This window comes from Poecilia latipinna, unplaced genomic scaffold, assembly GCF_001443285.1.
Source record: "Poecilia latipinna isolate Pla-1442-1.1 unplaced genomic scaffold, P_latipinna-1.0 Scaffold609, whole genome shotgun sequence".
Classification (NCBI taxonomy): Eukaryota; Metazoa; Chordata; class Actinopteri; order Cyprinodontiformes; family Poeciliidae; genus Poecilia; species Poecilia latipinna.
This window is the reverse complement of record NW_015113225.1, coordinates 39,874-55,975: the sequence shown is the minus strand read 5'-3', so window position 1 is coordinate 55,975 and position 16,102 is coordinate 39,874. Positions and strand designations below refer to the sequence as shown.

Below are 16,102 nucleotides of genomic sequence, written 5' to 3'. Positions count from 1 at the left end.
AATGCCAAGACCTTTCCATATAGAGATTCTAATAAAGTGATGTAAATGGCTTGTATTAGCTGCTTCAGTGTATCCAGTTATGAGCTGAATTACAATCTAAATTAGAACATTTGTTTTTTTGTAAATAAGTAGGAAACGTATAAACGCAATCATCTGTGCAAAAAGATGCACCAAGCAGTTTTAAAATGTCTCAGCGTACCTGATAACGCATTTAAAAAATTCGAAATAAATGTCCTACGAAACAGGGGGTCGCTACACGTTAGCATTCAATGAGCTGCCCAAACTCAAAAGTGAGTGTGCTTTGCATTGGCATAGAAACTGCTCTTAAGCCTGTTTGTTTTGGCTCTAATGGCCCTGAACTGTCTGCCCAAGTGGAGCAGTTCAAACACAGAACGTCCGGGTGACATGGGTCTCACAGAATGTTTTTGTTTTCACTCTGGAAAATCTCTGCTGATCGTCCAGGGAGCAGAGAGGGTAGATGATGAGCTTCTGGGCTGTAGTGATGACCCTCTGGAGGGGTTTCTTGTGTCTGACCAGAAGCAGTAGGTTCATCTGTTCATGTAAATAACAAAAACCCAAAAAAAAAAAAAAAAATTAAAAAAGCATCTATTCCAATTGCATACTTTGATTTAGTGAAAGAATAAATAAGTCCAATCTGAGTACCATAAATGTTTAAGTAACTTTATTTTTTGTATTTATTGAATAGTATGATGTTAGTGCTACAGTGATGACTGAAACAAAACTGTCTCTGTAGACTCCATATTCATTTTTTTTTGGAATATAAAACAAAACAAAAAAAAAAGTGTGTCGAGAATAAAAGTTTCATGTCTGTAAAATTATAGTTTTGTTTTTTAGAAACATCTTGAAGTTTAGAGTAATCATGTTGAAGAATTTCTTTTGAAAACTTCTTAAAAGAAAAGTTAAAAGCAGAAGAAATTGTTTAGAGGACAGATATATTTTTCCAGCACATATAAAGTTGTAGCAATAACAGGAAAAAAAAAAAAAAAACATGTTTTAGGAGCTGCAAGGCAAAGAAGCTTTAAGGTTTTAGTGAGAATCCCTGAAAATATAGATCTACCCATAAAACAGAAAGGAGAATAAACGTAGAGAAATCTTTACTTTTATTAAACTTGTTTGAATTCTCAATCCCATAGTAATTAAAGACAATCGATCCCGAGTTTAATTAAACAAAATGTTAGGGCTTTTTGCATAAAACTGTGTCGTTTACATTTTAAAAGACTTTGCACTGTAATTATTTTCCGGTATCAGGCTCTTGAGAAACTCATTCAGAACGCATTACTTCACCGCTGAGCTGATATATGCTACCTTTGTGTTCTTTCAGTGTGTTTTTGGCCGAGCAGTTTGAGTCCCTGCAGTCTCATTTGGACACAATGATGCCTGCTGCCAAGAAGCCGTTCCTGCAACAGTTTTATTCCCAGGTACTGGAAGCTTCAGCTTTTTCCTTTATCTGTCTGCAGGCAGGGGTCAGATTTACCACCACGGATTTGATGGTGTGAGCGTCGTCACTCTTCTTCCACAAGTTTAACATATTTCTGAAGGTTTTTCATGAGAATTATTTCCAGCATTTTTCATAGTGTAATTTCAATCAAATTGTTGCCAGATAGCCTGCGTAGCATATCTGGTGTACTACGTTGCGAAGGGCCCCGTTTCTGAGGTCGTGTTGAAAACCGTCAAAGAACAAGATTACATCAAATTTCCAAAAGAAATGTTTCATCATAATGAGTCTAATCATAACTCATCAGCAAGCGCATCTCTTTTATGTTGATTGCATTTAATTGCCGAGCGGTAATTCACCTTAGAGGAGACGTGACTCCTGTCGAATCACTACGTACCGCTGACATTCATCATTTGACCTACCTAATGTGACAAAACAACCTGATTCCATCTGTTTTTCCTCTCTCCTCTCACAGACGGTGTCCACAGCCAGCGAACTGCGTAAACCAATATATTGGATAGTGGCAGCCAAGGCTATAGACTACGAGCAAATGCTGCTTATGATGGCCGGAGTCAAATGGGACATCAAGGAGATAATGTCGCAGCACAACGTCTACGTGGACGTGCTGCTGAAGGTGACAGTAGTTGTAATATGTAAAGGTTACTGTGACGAGTCAAATAATAATCTTGTGGGTTTTTTTTATGATCAGGTTTTGCATGAGATGAATCTGTGCTGCAGCTTATTTTTGATCTATTTGACAAATATTAATTGAGGATTTCAGCAGCAGAGATAAAGCTATATCTAAAAACAAGGGATGAATCTTTTTGTCATATTCTCACATTAGTAAAAATAAATAAATAAATGCATATTCTGGGTTGTTGCTTGCAGCAAAAGGTGCTGATTCAGATGACAAAAAAAAAAAAAAAACATTAAAGGCACACAATAAATAAAGTGAAAAAATTTGCTGAAAACAATCTTGCGTTTTTCAATCAAAAATCTGATTGAAAAACCTGCGGTACTTTTTGGTCCCTTGTTAAATTAGAATAGAACAGAACCTCACCAGCTGCTACACGACAAATAGACGCACAAATATAAACATTAAGTAATAATAAAGATTGCAGATGTGATAAAATGCAAGGCGAAATAAAGAAACCAGCCCGTTGTCTTAATGCACCATTATGTGTAGACTTTTGACCCGCAGTGAATTGTTTTGGTTGATAGTTTTCAACGCTGCTGTTTCGTTTGTTTTTACTTCTTTGTACTGCTGTAGGACTGGAATCAGGGACAGGTCTTAGGATGTGGTTGCAACAACTTGTACTAGCGTTTGATGAGGTCTAGTCATTAAGATTACTGCATCTTAACGCAAGCATACGGTTTGCTTTGGGAGACGAAGGTAAAGATCATTCTTGATCTTCTGGTGTCTGATAAACTTTTAATATTAATACAAACCTGTCTTTTGCAGCCTTTTTTAAATTCCTTTTCCTGGTTTATGTTTGTTTTTGTTTTTTTCCCCCAGTCTGAGAAAACAACTGTTTGTATTTATGTATTTTTTCAGGCATGTCTAAAGTTGTGTTGTCACTCTTCAGTCTGACTGTTAGTCATTTTTTCGTGAAGCTTTTATGAGTCCAATCTACGCGGAAGTGTCGTCTCTGTTACCTGCACCTCCTCTCGTTGTCCTCGTTGCTATTTTTAGAGCGAAACGTTTTCACCGAACGCCCGTCTCTTTGCATGCCGCCTGCTTGCTCTATGCATTTTTCATGGAGGGCAAAGAACACACAGTCCACTTCACTTTTCATTTTTTTTTTTTTTTTTTTTTCCCTTTTCATATGCAATGAAGAAAACCAGAATGCATTACTGAACTAACAAAAGATGAGGTTTTTGTCGAATAATTTTATTTATTGTTAAATAAATTGCTTTTAATTGTGTTAGAAACTGTGAGCCGACCTCTACCGAACCAATAGATAAATGTAAAACTAAAAAATAAACTGGTTTTTTGTTGTTGTTGTTGTTTTGTTTTACCTCAAACTTGCTTTGACTCAGTTTTTATGTTTAATTCTACTAATTCAACGCTTAGAAACAGCTTTGCGAGAGGAAAATTGTCACACAGGCTCTGTATTCAACTGGCTAAACGTGTCAGACCAGTACAGCTGATGGTCGACATGAAGTACATTACACCAAGCATGTATTTCCCCCCCATCAGGTGCTAATACCATGCACCGCCAACCTGTCAGACAAACCTAATGCACATGGGCTGAGTTATGGTGCACTGATTGAAAATAGTGTGCCCTATTTTGTTACATTACTGCACACACATACAAACACCCGGGCATGTTTTATTCATGAACTCAGGTTGATCGCTGTCATTCCGTGATGATTTGCATATAAAGTGGTGCAGAAATGCAGAAGGCGGCTCTGAATGACTCCTGTGACAAAATGCTTAAGCCAGAAGTCATTATGAGGCTCTCTGTAAATAAATGACATTTCGTTCTTTCGTCAAAAAGTCGTGTCGGCTTTACAATCCCTGGTTCGTGTCTTACTTAAAAAAGTGGGCTTCAATTAAATTCGCAAGACGCGTCAGCAAACGCCTAATAAACAGAAAAGCCCTTCACTGAGGAGCATCCGTCGTATCTCTGCATCTTCCGCACAGCCACTGCTTCTGCTTCAGTAAAAAGAAACGCAATGTCACGAGCGTTTGCCATCCATAATTGAACATGTCAGCGAGCAGCAAAGTAACATAACACAAACTCCTTCCGTGGGAGTTTTTATGGCTGCAAACCAGGAAACATCAAAACACGGCACACATGAATGCAGCTGATGGCCTCTTGTGACCAAAACAACGCCGTACATGTTTACGTCCTGCAGTCTGCGTCGTCCTCTGGGAGGGTTTCTCTTAACGTTTTGTGTCAAAACATAAAAAGCTGGCAACGAGTGGTGTGCTTTGTTTGGTTAATTTGGCCTTGCCTGTAGAGTGCGATGTTAGAAAGGGTTCAAAGGTTCACTTAAAGTATGTCTTTTGGAAAGTGTGATTAAAACCCCTGTGCAGTTACGATTTGGTTTGAGACAACTCTAAAAGCCCACTATTAGATTAGGATGTTGCTTGGTGTATTATTTGTCCCTTAGCGGGTTAATGTTGTCCAGTCCTTTCTTCACTCTATTCCTTACAGTGCATTGAGAATAACAAAATGTTATTGTAGCATTTACACCAAAAAGTAAAGCAAGTAAATTGAATCGTTTGCTTTTCCCTGTTCCAATTTGGTGCAGTCATTTTGTCCGAAGCATTCTCTTTGCATGAAAATTACCCGCTCAATTTAGTAACATTGTATTTTTATGGAACAAAGTAATTGTGGCCAGGTTATCTAGTAGCTTTCAAAATAGCATTACCTTCATAAGAGTGATGCATGGATTCCTCTAGTTTATATAAAATAGTCAAGACTTTTTTTTTTTTTTTTAAGATAACTAAATTTTGATGTGTCGCAGCTTTTTCAATCAAACAACGTGCAGCAATGATTGATTGAATGAACCTCATAATTAAGACAGTAAGCTAAATAAGAAACATACCTGGTCTTTAGCTTTGAAATCACTTCTTTTTTTTCTTTTTTTTTTAGCAAAATGTTGTGTTTTGCAAACATAATTTGGAATGCGTCAGAAAAACTGATAACCTTTCAATTTAATGAATTTCCCAGAGTGCAAGCCCACCACGTCGGACACAAAACACCAACGATTAATCCGTTTTTTTATTGTGGGGTTTTTTTTTCTCATATGCCGTCTCCTCTGTCCTCTTAGGAGTTTGAGCAATTCAACAAGCGGCTCGGTGATGTTTCCAGACACGTGCGCATTCCTCTGCCCGTGTCCAACGTCCTGTGGGAGCACTGCATCCGCCTGGCTAACAGGACTCTGGTCGAAGGGTAAGAAAGTCTGAAGGCGCTCCTCTGCGTGACACAAACATCTCAGCTCTCTGGTTATTCCTGGTTAGACTTTTGTGATCAGGACAATTTTGCGGTGACGTGTTGTCAACATGGAATCGATAACACCTCTGTGAAAACATTCTGAGTGTTGCACTATTTTTATCACTAAGTATAAATTTGAACTGTGCTGCAGGAGTTTGACCTGCGGGAGTAAATTCAAAGACTGATGTCGTCACCAGATTCTGCTCTGGTAAACACTAAGATAGATCGCTGATAGATGGCGAATAGTTCAAGTGCCTGAACGGAGGCATGTGCATTTTGTTTTTCATTTAATTTAGGAGGGAAAGAAGCAGCCAGGTGTGAGAAATTAAATGCAAATTAAGCTTACAGGTGTATATCACCCCGACACTTAGGAGGAAATTCATCACCGATTAACTCGTGTTTGGTGAAAATCAAGGCAACAAAACAAAACATCTCACTTGTAGTGAGGCAAGGAAAGGATGATGTGGTTGAATCCAGCGTGAACTACTCTGCATGTTAAAGTATTTTAAAGTCCATGTGGACCAAACATGAAAACGCAGCATCAAGTCGACTAAAGAACTGCTGATCAAGAAAGGATCAGTGTGTTTCAGTGGCTCAGCCGTTGTCTAGAGCAGAAGTCTTGAAACCTGTGACTCTTTGGACTACCCACAATGCCTCTTAAAAACTGATAACTCAAGTTTTAAGAATGGGTATGCAGATGTTAGTTATTTTTTCATGGAATAATTAATTTAGTATTTGCTTCTTTTTTCTTTTTTTTTGCTCGTATCGTAACTTCATAGAAGTAAAGCTTCAAAATCATCTCAGGTAAACTAAATCATCCAAAATTTAGTTTCTATAGCTAAACTAAAGAAACCACCTAAAGCACTTCAGACTCTTTTCCCATTTATTAAATTCCACTCTTGCAGGAACCCCCCTCGGTGCCGGTTTACATCTCTTAAGCCTCTCTAAACTCCCATCAGAGAACGACCTCGGCGCCGAGCTCACAGAACAGCACACTGCTCTTGACACATCCCTTGTAATGCATTTCACCACTTTCCTCCCCTGAAAGTGAGAAAAAAATGGGGGATGTGACGGGTGACGGAAAGCAGCAGTGTTTGTTTTGTCTTTTTGTTTTTTTTCCTGAGCATTAGCATCCCCGCTGTCTTTATACTCTCACGTGTTGAGAGTGAGTGCGAAGCGGGCTTTTTAGACAGTAGGTGCGATAAATCCTTCTGCCAGGTGGCGGACAAAGAGATGAGCTACCCGCCAACAATTGTCTTGGGGTTTCACACGTTTTTAATGGGAACGGAGAAAGAGCGTGGACGTTGGGTCGGGCTGCTTCAGGGGTTTTTACTTAAACTGGTTACAGTTTACTCCGCGGGTGGGATTGCAGGCGCAGAGTACGATTTAGGTTGAAGAAAATTCGCCTAAATGGCTTCGTGCTGCTCAAGTGTTTTCAAGCAGAGGGCAAACACTGAATATTGAGCGTAGGTGGAAGGGCTGCCCTTACCTGCTGCGAAGGGGAAACGTGTTTACCTCCCCGGATATTTGCTAAACACGTTTCCTCTCATTTCGCGAGAGAACTTTTGAACTCACTCCAGCGAGTTAATGTGCCATTACGACTCAGACTTCTGCTGCCGGTGCGCTCCTTCGAGCAGCGTAAACACACCAGGAACACACACGCACTCCTCCCAGCCCTCTCTCTGAGATGGAGTGGTCATACTTGTTTGTTTGTGCTCTGCCTCCCTCAGTCTCTTATCTAATTTCTCTGTCCGGAGCTCGTGTCTTTCCATCGAGACGCACAAAAATGACTCTGTTAGCATTTTGACGCTGGAGTTCAGACTCTCCACAACAAATTCTGGCAAGCCTGAGAAGCAAAAACAAAACAAAAAAAAAGAGAAGGAGAAGGCAAAGCAGAGGGGTAATAAACGAGAGACAGCAACACTGAAAATGAAAAGGAAAAGCATGTAAATGTGAGGTGTTTCTGTGTGTTAATGTATTGTAGATGTGGGCAGCGATCTCTGCCATTAAACACAAACACAAAGCAGTGAAATATGATTACCTATTCTCCCTTTTTTTATTCAAAACATTTGCAGAATTAAATTTCATGGAGCATTACTGGAATTCTGGTGAAAAAAAGGGCATAATTCCCTCTAAAAACTGTACATGAAACATGACTTAAATTGTTACTTGGGATTTTATTTTGATCAGAGACAGACTGCGGCACTCGAGAACCAGACTTGGAGTTTAAAATGTAAACAGGAAATTTGAGTGCATGCTTTCATAAAGTATTTAAAATTCAAAATGTGTTTAAAAAAAAAAAAAAAAAAAAACTTTTAAGCTCTGCGAGAAAAACCTGGTCGTTATTGGGCCTTCCGAAAGCACAGTGATTCAAATCATCACTTTGGATGAAAGCAGCTGTGAAATGCATAAACAAAAGACCGAAATCAGTCTCTCTTCACCCGCTTTATGTTGTCAGTAGGTTCTAGTTAGATGATTTCTCCCGGTCAGACCGTAATCGGGCCTGACTATTGAAATCGAAGAGGTGACTAAAGGCCACTGCGACAGTAACACTGGTTGTGCAGAACTAGGAGGAGCCGCCTGCCGTCCATGGAGGAGCTTTGGAAGTAGAGAGGCAGGCTCTGGCTTTATGTTTTCAGCTTAGTCTCAGTGCACGTATTTTTGCTCGAAAATCACCAGACTTAAACGCAACGTTTTACGTTTTAAGTAAAGGTGACTTTGCAAGCTGAATAACAAAAATCTTTGCATTGCAAGTACTGCCTTGTTGGATTCAGGGCGCTCAGCAGATGCACCAGTCCGTCAGCGGGTGCGCTGTTATTTATTTTTGACACTCAACAGCTTCTATTGTACCTCTACAATCTGCAGTGAAGCAGTGTGACCACTCATATTTGCTGAAGATGACGGTACTCGGCTCAAGTGTCCATGCGTGAAAAAGTATAAACCTGAAACGACAGCCTCTCAGCCACACACTCGCGCGGCGCCGTTGCCGCGGTGACTCACGGCCGTCGTTTAAATGAAATCCATTTTCTTCCCTCTTTGTCCTCCGCTGCAGCTACGCCAACGTAAAGAAGTGCAGCAACGAGGGCCGGGCCCTGATGCAGCTGGACTTTCAGCAGTTCCTGATGAAGCTGGAGAAACTGACGGACCTGCGGCCCATCCCCGACAAGGAGTTTGTGGAGACCTACATCAAGGCGTACTACCTGACTGAGAACGACATGGAGCAGTTTATCAAAAATCACAGGGTAAGACGGTCAATTTAATATCAAATGGGTGGGTTTCGCATTGCATTTTGCTTGTCTTCCTCTCTCACGCTTGCTGTCCTTTGTGTCCCGGTGTGTGCGTGTTGGACGCAGGAGTACTCCATGAAGCAGCTGGCCAATCTGGTGAACGTGTGCCTGGGCTCGCACATCAACAAAAAGGCTCGTCAGAAACTCCTGGCTGCCATCGACGACATCGACAGACCAAAGAGATAGACCCGCGAACGTCTCGTTTAAGCAAGCGAGTTGGAGATGAACGTGAGCGAAAACTCACGGCCGAATGTTTTCTTTTACAGTCTAAATTACGAAGGATTCAGAGAGCTGCGCAGTGCACCCAACCGAAGACGTCAGTCCGTCTGTCAGCCTGTAGATGATGTATTATCGATGTTGTCCTCACACGGTCACAAACACAAGCTCCTGTCGCTGAATGCGCTCCACGTACATCGACTTGTGCGGGTTTTCTACGCACAGATGGATTGTAAGATATCTGCTTTCTCCTTTGTAATCAAGTTGTAGCTTTTCTCATGCAAACCTCTAAAGCATCACACATCTGAATACGACACAACAGCTTCTTTCAGACAGAAGACGCATCGATTCGATAATGTCGCACCGTTCCGTCTCAATGTGTTCACTCGTAGCGGGAGAGTTGATCAGCGTTAACGACTCGCTCTCCCAGGCCGTGCTGTTCGCTCGCTGAATAATATTTGGCTTCAGGGCGTCGTTCGTCGTGCCTGACTGGAATCGCTGCGTTTTCTTTTTTTGTTTTTGTTTATTTTTTTATTTTGTTCCGTCCACAAATTAGATAAATGTAATATAAAGATGATGACTCTGAAAATAATATAAATTACTGTAGTTTTCCCTGACATTGTTGTGTTATGTATTTGCACCAGCTGCGTGTTTTTTCTGTCCCTTCTCAGGAAGAGGTGCGTTTTCCATTTTCGTCATCTCGCTCTGTGCGACCTTCGCCGAGCGGTGAAAACTCGGTTTATTTGAGCCGATTTGCAAGCCGATAATTATCTGTAATAATAGTTAGAAGAGCACCGATGAGAGTTTTGCGGCTGATTTCCCACCTCCGATCACAGACTTATTCAGATTTATGCTTTAGATAATATTGTATATTTATTTCAGGGATTGGTGCGGCTAGCTTACCTTAGCTAAACAAAAAACAATTAAAAAAAATCAGCATCTGCACGTATTTCTAGAGAATGTGGATTCTTTTTCTCACCTCTGAGATTTCCAAAAGGCTACCGACATTTCCGTATTCGGCATGTTTCCACGAAGAGGTCAAAGACGCGAAAGGCTAAAACTAAAATAACTGTTGTGCCGCGTTTCTTTAGGTCTTTCTCTCTTGCAGCGTTGATGAACTGCAGAGACCTCAACATCTTTTAGAACGTAATTTACTCACAAATCATCCCTCCGCTTCATCTGGCCTCATTGTCGACACGTCACCGGTACTGAGAGCGGCTTCCTCCGAGTCTTTTTCCTTCAGTAGCAGCATCCACTACGAAGATTTCAGTGTTGTGTTGCGCATTCACTGACTGGGAAAAAAATATGGAATAACTGCATTTCTGGCTCACTGGCCATTGTTGTTGCATCTCTTTAAACAAAAAAGAAAAAAAAAAAAAAAAAAACCACAAAAAAATGTTCAAACAATAGCCGAAACAGGCTGTGAACCAGATGTTCCCACCCCAGGTTTTTCTGTGTGTTGTTCTTTTATTTGGATTTTGTTTTTTTTTCTTTGAGGAGACATTCCACTCATTGGAGCAATATGACTCTGTTAAATATACAGTAAAGGCTTAAGATAAGAAGTTTCTATCTGTAAGTTTAATTTGAAAGCATATTTCACACATCTTTGTGGTATGAGCAGAAACCGACATTTAAACAAAGCTTTACCTTGAAAATCCCAAAATTTGCATAGAACATTAAAAATAACTCATTATGTTACATAAGGGACTTAGGCTTCAAGTAAATGTCCATATGATGTCAAACAATTCAGATCTTGTTGTCTGATCTGACAATATTCACTTCTTATTTTCAGGTAAAGGGTTCAACTTTTAAAAAATTGCGTTTTTGAACCAAGTCTGCAAAACTGGATCCAATAGTAATTAAAACAAAAACAAAAAAAAAAAAAACATTTTTACCTTCTTTCAGAGTGTTTATCTCATTTAGAGACTTGCAGCTAACAAAATTCTAGACTAAAATGTGCAAATTTGATTAAAATCCTGCAAAGCATTGTTACTGTTGTCTGTATGAGGACATTGAATTATCAACTAAGCAAGTTAGACCTCACGATCGAGTTTGGGCGAAAAGGGTTTGCTTTATGCTGACAAACGAGTGCTACGTTGTTCTAATTTAATAAAAACAGTTTGGGATGTACCCATATTTGTCTCTAAAATATCATCCAAATACAGTTAAAGCATAAAGGCAAAAACTTTCCTGGATAAAAAGAACGGAGCAGCTGAGAGGCATCCTTTATTCACCTAACCGTCTAAAAATGGGGAAAAAAAAAAAAGTAAATGAAGTTCCAGTTTTTTGCGGTAGCCTCATCGGTTCATCTTGTGTGCAGCTATTTCGGGGAAAAAAGAAACTGTAAATATGAACACTTTCAACAATGGCTGTATTTATTTCATGGCTTTTTTTTCTGTTGTTGTTTTTACATGACCGCTGTTGTGGAGGTTATCGCCTCGTGTAACTTATCATCCGAGTCAAAGACAAACATTTAACGACCATCAAGTTAAACTTCAAGTGCACTATCGTGAAAATCTGTATGTAAAGATTGTTGTTATTGTAGGAGGAAGAAAGGACGACAAATAAACGAATACACTAACACTGGAAATGCTTTTTGTCCGTATGTTGTCGCATGGATAAGCCTGATAATCGCTGTCGGTGTTTTAAACGTTTTCATCGTGAATTGGCATCAACTTTTAGAGGTCCTAATGTTTTGCTCAGCTAGAGGCTGCACCAGGCTAATTAATGTGATTTTCTGTGTGGCTACAAGCCTAAAAGGAAACTGATTAGGTTGCCCTCACTGATCTATAAGGGAGTCCTTATAAATATGACATCTGGATGTTTTTTTTTTTTTTTTTTAGAACAGATTCATTCTTATGTGTCCGTACAGGAAATGCAGTCTCGAAGACGACTTACTCCTGGATACACTGTTTACCGCTCATGTCAACAGCCCGTTACAACAAAAATAACGCCTGGATTTTCCCTTTTTTTTTTTTTTTTTTTTTTTTTTTACCCCCAGATCATATTTATCAGAGGGAGGAACTTTCAGATTTCTGCTCTCATCAGCAGTACGCTGCGCCCCTCTAGCAGCTGCCTTGAAAGTGGCATATCAGTCCTCTTTGGCTTTTTCTGGCTTCCCCAGCATAAGATGCCACAGGGGTGAGGCACAAAAACAGATTGATGACTAAATCATGTATATGTGTTTAGTAATGTGGAAAAGTTCAGTCATTCCTCATTTTTATATATTTTTGCTTTCAACCAGCCAGACGCTTTTCTTTCGGAAAGGTTTCTCAGAGATGTTTTTTTTTTTTTTTTTTTGTGCTTTGGCTCATTTCTCTTCTACTTTTAGTTCAGCACCTCGCCATTTTCACGAGACGCTTTTTTTTTTTTTTTTTAATATTTGCCTGCGCAGTTGACTTTGATGGTTTCCGGGCGCCTTACAGTGTTTGCACAGATTTGCTCTACAAAAAGTGGAGAATAGGGTATCTGCACCGTTGAATAATTTATTTAAAGGAACGATAGCATTGAAACCAATTCCCGCTGTCATCCTTTCTGACATTTTATTTTCTTCCTGGTTTAATTCTTTAATTATCCACTCTCCTCCCTAATCTCCTAACTTCTTTTTTTCCTTTCTTCCCTCTGTCTTTCCCCTGTCCTTTGTTTCTGTGATCCTTGTCTTCAACTTCATTTTGTGCACATTCTTTCTATTTATTTTACCTTCCTCCTGTCTTGCTGGAAACTCGGTTTCCTGCCCCCGTTCACAATAAATCACCCTGGCAACAACAGATTTTCTTCTGATCAATGGTCGTCTCTCCTCAGCTTTGGAAGATCACCGTGTTTCGGTAGCTCTAGCGCGGACATTTTGAATGATTGATTAATCTTTTCAAGGCCTTGCAGTGCATACGCGGTTTGTACTTTGCAATCCCCCCATTTTGGCATTTTCCCTGTAAGCAGCGTTCAGCCATTCCTGCCCCGTGAAGCTGCGCCCCGCTTGCCCTTTCAGATCAAAGGCCGTGCTCCCTCTGCTCCTGTGTGTCGGCTCCTCTGACAAATTCCACGCCGCCGCTGACCTACATGGCCTCTCAGTGGTTCGCTGTTGGCATAAACTTCATTCGCGTTTATTCGCGCCTGCTTTAGCTGCGAACAACAGTTGGCAGAACCCATTAGTTTTGTTCACTGCGTGCGGTGGCTGCGAGACAAAGTTTTGCCGCGGCTGAATCGGTGGAACGCGACTGCGTTCGTTTAGGAGTTTTCTTTGTTTCTTTCTTTCTTCATTTCGGGCGCGAGTGAACGACGACGCCATCAGGTTGCCGCCAAGCTGGTGCCCACATAGATCAGAGATCACAAAGGACTTGTGTGAGAGTGATGATATGAAGCCACATGTGTGGCATCTGAAGCATGAAGATGTCTTTGATGAATGTAACTCTTTTAAATTCAAACCAGCCAAGTCCAGCTTTTTGATGAAACAGTTAATTGGCGTGCCGTAGTCCTGGACTGACTTAGTCGTGTACTGAATTCAGTAGAGTAGTTTTGGAGCTCTCACGGATTATAATATAATTAAATTACATTACATATATCTATATTTTCCCGTCATCTTCGACAGCTAAGAACGTAGAAACAGTTACTTGGTACCAAAGTAGCATTTTTGTCAAACACTTTTTAACGCTTGTGTAATAAATCGGATGGCTACCCTACTTTTTTCCCTTTTTCCCAGAGTAAAACAAATTATGTTAGATACTCTACTCTGATCATGGGTTTCACTTAATGAGTAAAATTGTTGAAAAAAATGAACTATATCGTTCTAGTCTGTGGAACTTCTTTGTAGACTTGGCAACGTGGAAAAATATAGTTTTCCTTGGCCGAGATTTAGCATCTCGGCCACACTCGGCTTGTTAGGTTAAAAACTGACATGATTTCAATAAAAGTCACTTAAATCCCGTTTCCTCCTCGCTCTGAGGCTCCGTTTGGACTTCAGTAAGCTGTCACCACCACATCTAAAAGTGTAAATGCATTGAGCTGCTGTCTTGTGATTCATTATTTCTTTTTTTTTTTCTTTTTTCTTTTTTTTTTTTATCAGATCCACCTAATAAAGTAGCCAATGACCACATTCTGGTAAAACAATGGACTGTCGCTGACGGGTCGACTAAATCTTCCTGAAATTTCCTGCTAAAATTTAATTTTGAGCCTCAGTGCTCGAAGCAGCTCTGTGAGAAAGTTCTGCTTCGTTAAGATGTTGGTTTCAATAGTCGGAGAATTGAATCTTTGAAAAAAAAAAAAAAACATGGATAAATTATACATCCCACTAAATCTCTCTCCACGATCCCTTCTGTGGGATCAAATGAATACTAATGATACTGTCTTATCTTGTTTTAATGACTTTTATAAACGCCTTTTATGCTTTCTCCTGCTGACTTTGCCATTTCTTGCATGAGAAGAAAAAAAGAAAAACTAACTTTATGAAGAATGAGAGGATAGAACAGTCTTAAACTCAACTAAAAATAGTAGATCATTGTCAAAGCAGGGCGATTTAAAAAAAAAAACTCAGAGGTTTTCAGAAAAAAAAAATCTTAAAAGTGTGGCGTGTGTTTATTTTCAAAATTGAGTCAGTTCTTTCTAATGCTGTGGCTTCACAGGATCGTGTCTTTGTGTGCGTCTCTACCAGTTTTTGTAGAATAGTTCAAGCACCGTCAGAGTGAAGGGAGACAATGGTTGAACGCAAGCTTTCGTGTCTTGCCACAGATTTAGATCATGAATACGCCACAAGTGTTTGGACTGACCTGACGAGTTTGTTCTTTGGTCTTTTGATGCATACATCCGAGGACTTTGCAGAATGGTATTAAGCTATTTTCTGGTGGTTTGTTATTGGTTGCACTAAGTTTTATTTAGGGGTGAAAGAGGCTAAATGAATCTACAAATAAATATGCGTAACTTTGTGTTCATATAGCACATAAAATCCACTTAACAATACAGTTTGTGGCTGTAGCGTCACAGAAAGTGGAAGAGTTTGAGCGGTATTAAAGCTTTCTCGGTAAACCTTGTTTGATAAAGAGCTGTGTAACTTGTCTTCCCCCATGAGCACAGCTGTCAGTCAGTCACGTATCTTGACAGAGAGGAGACGAGCACAGCGAAAAGCCTTAAGAGAGTTGGGGAGTTTAGGGGGTGGGGGCTAGAAAACAATTTGGGACGTCAGGCAAACCGAAAGTCTCATACACACTTGAGGACCTTTTAATCTCAGCGTCTCACTCTGTAAGAGCAGAAAATCGAAAAGTGTAACCGGGGAACTGAGCGGGCGGTTCAGACGAACCCATTCGGTCTTTTCATTAAGGCGGGGTTATTGAATTAGCCTCGTCTCTAACAAACCTGCAGGGGAACGAGAGCGGCCGCTTTCCCAAAGAAACCGAAGACAACTAATTGTCCTCTGGGAGTGGAACTGAGCAGTCCTCACGCCGTGTCTCTTTGATTGTGTTGATTCCAACTTAATTAATAAATGAAGCCCAATCAAAATGGATCTGGCTTCAAGAAACTGCATTTCATTGAGTTTCCGAGCAGCATCAAAGAGACGGTTCATACTCTTCTCAAACCCTTTGGTGATTATTTGAAGTCGTCTTCTTTTGGGGTCATTTCCAACAGAGGCAGTGTTTTCTAATCTTTTTGACTGGCAAGCGGATAAAAGCAGCTAAGCCTGCTGTGTAAGCGTTAATGAATCTCCTCGGAGAACCTTGTCCCACCGCTTGCTGCTAATTTATTGCTCGACTAACTGTGCCTGGCTGGGAACAAATGTTTAGCGTGTTTGTAAACAAGAACGGGGCAGGAAGTCGTCCCCGGAAACGTCGCGGCCATGCGTTACAGCCAAAACGAGAAGGACGCGGGGGAACTTCACTCGGGGGGGAAAGTTCCCCTGACGACCGCAGGAAGTTTCATAGATTGAGCAGATTTGGATCTGGATTAAAAAAAAAAAAAAAGGGGGGGGTTAAGTGGAATTTTAATAAATTTGGGAGAAGCAGAAGTGGGCGTGTACATTTTTCCTCTTTGCAATTATATACTGCTTTTTCTGGGTCTTTTGTATACAATCCCATGTAAAACAGAACATTTTTATTCAGTGGAAAAACAGTCAAATTTTTGTTTGTTGTCATTGGACCACAGAAGAAAGAATTAATCATTTTTCTCTTTCCACCTGCACCTCAATGTGTGTGTATATATATATATATATATAT

At 40.3% G+C, this 16,102-nt stretch overlaps 1 protein-coding gene across 2 annotated transcripts in view; it reads left to right on the top strand.

Moving 5' to 3' along the window:
- vps50 (VPS50 subunit of EARP/GARPII complex) overlaps positions 1-11,496 on the top strand; it is a 121,052-nt gene extending 109,556 nt beyond the window's left edge. The window contains exons 25-29 of one of the 2 annotated variants that reach the window (XM_015042936.1): positions 1,343-1,439; positions 1,932-2,090; positions 5,240-5,361; positions 8,456-8,645; positions 8,757-11,496. In XM_015042936.1, coding sequence (XP_014898422.1) covers positions 1,343-1,439; positions 1,932-2,090; positions 5,240-5,361; positions 8,456-8,645; positions 8,757-8,876 — 688 coding nt within the window. In that variant the 3' untranslated portion in view covers positions 8,877-11,496. The remainder of the gene's footprint in view (positions 1-1,342; positions 1,440-1,931; positions 2,091-5,239; positions 5,362-8,455; positions 8,646-8,756) is intronic. The other variant, XM_015042937.1, reaches the window with a different exon arrangement.
- The last annotated feature ends 4,606 nt before the right edge of the window (positions 11,497-16,102 follow it).